This window comes from Oryctolagus cuniculus, chromosome 1 (assembly GCF_051225735.1).
Source record: "Oryctolagus cuniculus isolate XC-2025 breed Fujian yellow rabbit chromosome 1, ASM5122573v1, whole genome shotgun sequence".
Taxonomy (NCBI): Eukaryota; Metazoa; Chordata; class Mammalia; order Lagomorpha; family Leporidae; genus Oryctolagus; species Oryctolagus cuniculus.
Genome location: NC_142867.1, coordinates 197,825,810 through 197,832,759, shown reverse-complemented (window position 1 = coordinate 197,832,759; position 6,950 = coordinate 197,825,810). Strand labels below are relative to the sequence as shown.

The following is a 6,950-nucleotide window of genomic DNA, read 5'->3' as shown; positions in this document are numbered from 1 at the left end:
AGGCCAGGACGGGCTTGGTGGTGAGGATGGGGGTGGCAGAGGGCAGAGCTGGCGGCCTGCAGAGTGGGTGGCCTGGGGACTGTACATATCCTGGTCTGGCTTTGTGGAAGGAGTAGAGCTCCCCAGATGAAGGCCCGCACTTGACTGATGCAAATGAGACATCTGTTTAGCGTCCATTTATCCCATGTTCACTCAGCACGCTCTAAATGTCAGATGCCACACCGAGGGGGAGGGGGGGCACACAGGTAGGGCCCACCTAATCCCTGACGGGCTGTGCGGGCAGGAGGGGGTGGGTGTCAAGGTAAAGGGAAGTCTCACCTGGTAGGCACAGAAGAGAAATGGAGTGAAGTGGAGGCGGCCCTGCTGGGTGACATGCAGGGATTTCAGAGCCAAGGGGGCAGTGGGCGGAAAGCCAGAGAGAAGCCTTGACATTCTTCTTGGGAGCCTACCTCGTGTCACTAGCTGATAAAGGGAGCCCAAGAGGTTTGGATGCGGGAAGTTTTCGGTTCTGGGGAGAGGGCAGGAGAAACTGATTGGCACGGCGCGCCACCAAGTGTTTGCTGCCCCCTCGTGGTCTCACGGAGTGCTCTGGCTCTAGATCCCTTTCACCCGCCTCTGTCACCGCACGTGTGTGCCCTGTCAGCGAGTTCAAACTGGCCTGAAACCTGGGAGTCATCCTACTTCTCTATCCAGTCTTCACGGAACCTATCTACTAGTAGCTCCCAATTTAATCCTTTCTCTATCCCTACTGCCCTTTTCTCTGGTTCATTAATCCAACAAAGAATGTAACGAATACTCGAGCGCCTGTTAAACGCGGGGCACTGCACTAGGCACCGAAAGCAGAGCTCGCCGGCGTCTGCGGCTCGATTTCTCCCACCAGTCCCTCCCCTGCGAGGTGAGGCCTGAGCGAGGTGTGGACAAAATCGGCTGGACCGGCCCCTGTTGAAAACCCTTCGTGGTTCGCCGGTGCCCACAGGATGAGATTACAGCTCCTAACTGGGTGACCAAGGCTCTGACCCGCACAGCAGCACGCGGTATTTCTAAAGCCACTCCTAGCTGAACCTGCTGCTTCCCCTTTGCGGGATACTCAACTGGTGACGCCAGCCTCCCAGCGCTGTGGTCGCTTCTCTCACCCACTGAGCTCTCTCCCCGCCACTAGGAGTGCCCTTGACCCGGGCGTAACAGCTGAGGGGTGGGGGCGTGTCCCCAGGCGCCGGAGCTCCTGGACCCGCTCACCCCAGCACGTTGTAGCCCATTTAGCGCCCCCCGCAGAGCCACCAAGGGCGGCCCCGAAAAACCCCGCGGGGCACGCCCCTCCTCAGGCCCCGCCCCCGCCCGGCGTGCGCGGCTCCGCGGCCTCGGCGCGCTCCCGGCTCGCTCGCCATCTTGGCTCCCGATCCAGCGAGACGCGGCGGCGGCGGCGGTAGGGGCGGTGAGAGCCGGCACCTGGCGGGAGCGGGGCTCTGGATGGTAGGGGAGACGGGACGCCGCAGCGGCTCGCGGGACCATGGAAGCCGCCGGTGGCGATGGAGACGGCCGAGGCCGGCTGGGAGTCGCCTAAGCAGCCTTCTGCGTCGTGCTCTCTGAGTTTCTAAGTGACTTGGTTGATACCGAGCGACCCTGGGAATCCCGGGGGAGGAATGCTCAGCCTTGTCTTACGGATCCCGTCGTTGGGGGAGGGGGAGCACTTGAGGTTCTCGGCCGTGCCCGGAGGAGCCTGGGGCGAAGCGGCGTGGCCCTGCCCTGTGGGAACATGGAGTGAGGGGGCCTTGGCTCTGTCCTTGCGGGGAGGAGCGTTCCGTCGTGTTCTTGAGAGGGAGAGAGTGGTGAAGGACCCCTCAGAGTCCAGGATTAGAGGGGCCGGGTCCCAAAGAGCCCAGTGTTTGCGGCCTCCGGGATTGGGGGGCGGGTGCTGATGGGGTGCATCCCTAAACGGGGCGGGGCTGGCACGCCCCTGTGGTGAGAAGCCAGGGAGGCGGGGATCTGACCCTGGTCCTGGGAAGTTTGGGATGAGGAGCAGCGCCGGGCTGGGAAGGGGGTGGAGGGCGGCCTGGGGCGCACTGCCTAGGCACTCATCTGATGCTTCCCTGCAGTGGGCGGCGAGAACCGAACCGCAGACACCGCAGCATGCAAGATGGAGCACTACCGTAAGGCCGGCTCTGTGGAGCTCCCAGCACCATCCCCGATTCCCCAACTGCCTCCCGATACCCTCGAGATGCGGGTTCGAGATGGCAGCAAAATCCGCAACCTGCTGGGGCTGGCGCTGGGCCGCTTAGAGGGCGGCAGCGCAAGGCACGTGGTCTTCTCAGGGTCTGGCCGGGCCGCAGGGAAGGCTGTCAGCTGTGCGGAGATTGTGAAGCGGCGGGTCCCAGGCCTGCACCAGCTCACCAAGCTGCGATTCCTGCAGACTGAGGACAGCTGGGTCCCAACCTCACCTGATACCGGCCTAGACCCCCTCACAGTGCGCCGCCATGTGCCTGCAGTGTGGGTACTGCTCAGCCGGGACCCCCTGGACCCTAATGAGTGTGGCTATCAGCCTCCAGGGGCACCTCCTGGTCTGGGCCCCATACCCAGCTCCAGCTGTGGCCCCCGACCCCGAAGAAGAGCTCGAGACAACCGGTCCTGAAGATCTGCTGAAGGGCTGTTCTCCAGGCCCGAATGCCCCGTGACTGCTCAGCGTCCCCAGCAAGGCTCTGGTTCACAGAGGCGGGCCTCTTCCTGCTTCCCATTCCCTCTGGCATGTGGGAAGGGACTGCTAATGAAGTGACAGGTGCGGACTGTCATCTGCCAACGTCTAGATTGCTCTGCCTTCTACCTACAGTGCATCTACTCTGTCTGTGACAGGTCCAGGGAGGGCGTCAGGAAATAAAGGTTCTGCCCATTTGTCTGATGAGCCTCTGCTCAGCTGCTGTGTGGAAGTGGGACTAAGAACAGCACTCCCTGCCCCTGCCTGCTGAGAGCCCGCGGGCTGCAGACAGGAAGAGTAGGCCCACGCTGGTGCTGGGATGGTCTGTGTCCGTAAGAAGCCTCAGGCAGGAAGCCACCTGGGCACACAGCACTGTAGGAACATTAATTGGTATTATTAATGTCCCAGTATATAGAGATGCCTTTTTCTGTCTTAAAAACACCTCAAGGGCAGGCATTCTGACATAGCAAGTTAAATCTCACTTAGGATACATTCCTTAGCAGAGTTCCTGGTGCAAGTCCTGGCTACTCTGCTTCCCATCCAGCTTCCTGCTAACATGCCTGGGGGGCAGCAGATGATAGTCTGAGTGCTTGGACGCCTGCCACCCATGTGGGAAACCTGGAAGGCATTCTGGGTCCTGGCTTCAGCCTGGCCTGCCCTGACTTGTGGGTATTTGGGGAGTGAACCAGTGGATGGACAATCTTTCTGTCTTTCCCTCTCTGTCACTCTGCTTTCCAAATAAAATGTTTAAATTTTTACTTGAAAGGCAGAGTGATAGAGATCTTCCATCCGTTGGTTCACTCCCCCAGTGGCCATAAGGAAGCAGGACTCACATGGGATGCCAGCATTGCAGCTGCACCACAGCCCTGGCCTCAATAAAAGTTTCTAAGATTTTGTTTTGAAAGAGGGAGAGACACAGATCTTCCACCTGCTCATTCACTCCCTGGATGGCCTCAACTGAGGCCAGCACTGGGTCACACAGGAGCCAGGAGCTTCATCCAGGTCTTCCGCATAGGTGGCAGGGTCCGAACTCTTCAGCCATCTTCTATCGCTTTTCCCAGGTCATGAGCAGGCAGCTGGATTGGAAGTGGAGCAGCTGGGACATGAACCGATGCCCATATGGGATTCTGGCATCACAGGCAGCAGCATTACCTGTTCTGCTACAGCACCAGCCCTGAAAAAAACCTTTTTTTTTTTTTTTAAATCACCTCAATCCTATGTTTCTCTCTAGGTTTCAGAGTCCAGAGTGCTAAACGTTACATACTGGAACCCCTCCAGGTCTCATCCTTGTCTTTCTGCCCCTTGCTACTTTGCTACCTTACCTTGGCCTTAAACTGTGAGTTCACCAGGTCAGGGGGCCATAGGCACGTAGCAGGGGTGTGGCCACTGGTAGACTGAAAAGTTGGATCAATCGATCTTGAGCTTTACTCCCGTGTATCCAGCAGCCTGGGCGTCCAGTCACAAGGAAAGCAGGGTGGACCCAGTAACTTGCCGGTAGTGCAGTGATGTCTGGCTGAGACCAGGCAGGAGGGATTAGGGGGTGGGAGGAGGTGTTGGGGAACTGGAGGCCTTGATAAAGGCTTGGAAGAGGCTGAGGTGACATTGGGACAGCAGCCTGTGCTCAAAAACTTAAACACCATCCTTTGCTTTCCAAGACAGGTCAGCCCCAAGTGATGGAGAGGAGGATAGGTGATGAGGATTTGGGGATGAAGTCTCAGTGGCCGCCCGTCCTCTCAAATGCAGAGGGGTCCTGAAGCATCTAACACATCTAACAAGGATCTTGGGCTCGGCAGCCCGTCCCTACCCGGTCTGCTGTGGCCAGGGCGGAGAGGTCAGATGCAGTAAGTGTGGGACCCGTGCTAAGGGGGTGATCCAGTCAGGTGGCACTGGGAGCTCTGGAGTCCCCAGAGGCCTCCCCTGCTGGGCTGCTCGCTGTAGAAGCGCCATCTGCTGTCCCCAAGGATGATGGCAGCAGTAGTGTAGAAGAAAACAGGGTCAAATCCCTTCAGAGGACCATGAAAATGATCTCCCACCTGGGTAGCAGGTAGAAGATATAAGATGATCTCAGCCTAAGGGAGGAGGGCTGAGGATCTCAGGGCAGTTCCCCTCCCCCTTGGCCTCTATAGTGTTCATCTGGGCCTACAGTAGGAAGCTTTGGCGGTAAGGGGAACAGAGGGAGGTGAAGCCTTTGCAGTCAGCCTGAGCAGACTTAGGAGGGAGCTCAAGAATCGTATAGAGGGCCGGTGCTGTGGCATAGCGGATAAAGCTGCCACCTGCGACACCAGCATCCCTTATGGGCACCAGTTCAAGTCCTGGCTGCTCTACTTCCCATCCAGCTCCCTGCTAATGCACCTGGGAAAGCAGTGGGGATGGTCCAAGTGCTTGGGCCTCTGCACCCAGCTGGGAGACTCAAAAGAAGCTCCCGACTCCGGGCTTCAGCTTGGCCCAGCCATTATGGCCATTTTGGGGAGTGAACCAGTGGATGGAAGACCTCTCCCTCCCTGTCTCTAACTCTGCCTTGCAAATATATAATACATCCTTTTTTTTTTTTTTTAAGTGCATAATTCTTTACTTCTGACTTTCTCCTTAATCCATTGCAATGTGGTTCTCCCTTGGGGCAGAAGGAGGTGGAGACAGCTCTTCCAAGAAGCTGGATTGAGAGTGGGTAGAGAGCAGTGAGAGAGTTTTCTGTTTTGTTTGGATTTTTAAATATACTGGCAGTGAGGAGCATGGTTATAGGCCAGTGGGGAAGACAGTAGGGAAAGATGCAAGAAGCAGGAAGTTCCTGAAGGGGTGAAAGGGCGTGGGATCGCAGATGGCAGAGGAGAGCTGACTGCTGACCCAGGAGGAAGGAGTTGAGGATGGGTGTATGTGCCAATAGCTGTTGAGGTAAAGGTGGGACATAAGGGAGTTCAGAAGGCCTCACTTGGGTCTGGTGGTGTGGCATGGCAGGTAAAGCTGCTGCCTATAGTGCCGGCATCCTGTATGGGCACTGGTTTGAGTCTTGGCTGCTCTGTTTCCAATTCAGCTCCTTGAAAACGAACTGGGAAAGTGGCCCAAGTGCTTGGGCCCCTGTCACTCATCTAGCTCAGTCTCTGTCTGTCTGTCTTTCTCTCTAACTTTGCCTTTCAAATGAATAAATAGATCCTTAAAAAAAAAGTGGAGAGAAAGGACACAGGCCAGTAGTCTGGAGGGCCCCGTGAAGCTGTCAGGAGAGCACCAGGCAGGTGGGAATATTGTAGCGACTAGTTTGAAAGCTGCTGTAATAGGACCACAAACTGGGTGACTCGGAGTAGTAGAATTAGTCCTCTCAGCTCTAGAGGCTGGAAGTCCAAGGTCAAGGTGTTAGCAGACTCATCCTAGCTTCTGGCTTGTAGGTTTCCCAAACCCTCTGTCTTCACGTGGCGTCTTCCCTGTGTTTGTGTCGCCTCCATCCACATCTCAGTCATGCTGGAAAACAGCCTTCCCTGATGGCCTCCTTTTCATTTGATTAACTAGGTAAAGACCGCATTTCCAAATAAAGCCACTGGGGTATGGGGGTTTGGAAGTCAATGTGTCTTTTGGGGGGCAGAGCACAATTTGCTCCATGACAGTAGCTAAAGGATAGGATGGAGGAGTCAGCGGGATTAAGAGTTTTAGGAGGGGCCGGCGCTGTGGTGCAGCCCTGGCCTGAAGCACTGGCATCCCATATGGGCGCTGGTTCGAGTCCTGGCTGCTCCACTTCCAATCCAGCTCTCTGCTATGGCCTGGGATAGCAGTGGAAAATGGCCCAAGTCCTTGGGCCCCTGCACCCACGTGGGAGACCCAGAAGAAGCTCCTGGTTCCTGGCTTCAGATCAGTGCAGCTCCGGCTGTTGCGGCCAATTGGGAGAATGAACCAGCAGATGGAAGACTCTGTCTCTCTCTCTTCCTCTCCCCCAGAGACTAGCAAGGGGAGGGCCCCTTAACTCTGACTTTCAAATAAATAAATAAATCTTTAACAAAAAAGTTTTAGGAGCTGATAGGATTTGTTGTGAGGATGAGATAGCTGGATGGCTGGAAGCAAAATCACTAAGGTGCAGCCACTTTGTTTGTTATCCTTCAAAGGAGGATCTACCTCACAACATAGCATGCAGTTACCTGCCTCCCGTGTGCAGGTGAGCACCAAGTCCTGCCAATTTTGCATCCTTGGTCTCTCACCAGGCCCCCTGCCTGTGTTCACTCGTGCCCCACATCTTAGTATCTCCTTACCACATCCCTGCTTCCCCTCCCTCTGAGCTCTCTTC

General features: G+C 56.4%; 1 protein-coding gene across 3 annotated transcripts; it reads left to right on the top strand.

Moving 5' to 3' along the window:
* Positions 1 to 1,281: 1,281 nt before the first annotated feature.
* RPP25L (ribonuclease P/MRP subunit p25 like) lies at positions 1,282 to 2,893 on the top strand. 3 transcript variants are annotated; one of them, XM_008272942.5, is made up of 2 exons: positions 1,282 to 1,432; positions 2,094 to 2,893. In XM_008272942.5, the coding sequence occupies exon 2, from the start codon at positions 2,135 to 2,137 to the stop codon at positions 2,624 to 2,626; it is 492 nt and encodes a 163-aa protein (XP_008271164.1). In that variant the 5' UTR covers positions 1,282 to 1,432; positions 2,094 to 2,134; the 3' UTR covers positions 2,627 to 2,893. The 3 variants fall into 3 exon arrangements, with proteins under 3 accessions (XP_008271164.1, XP_002708066.1, XP_089174354.1); XM_002708020.6 differs by having other exon boundaries at positions 1,304 to 1,423; XM_089318228.1 differs by lacking the exon at positions 1,282 to 1,432 and adding an exon at positions 1,448 to 1,470.
* The last annotated feature ends 4,057 nt before the right edge of the window (positions 2,894 to 6,950 follow it).

Coding starts and splice junctions, on each gene's coding strand:
- RPP25L (XM_008272942.5), top strand. CDS start 2,135: ATGGAGCACTACCGTAAGGCCGGCTCTGTGGAGCTCCCAGCACCATCC.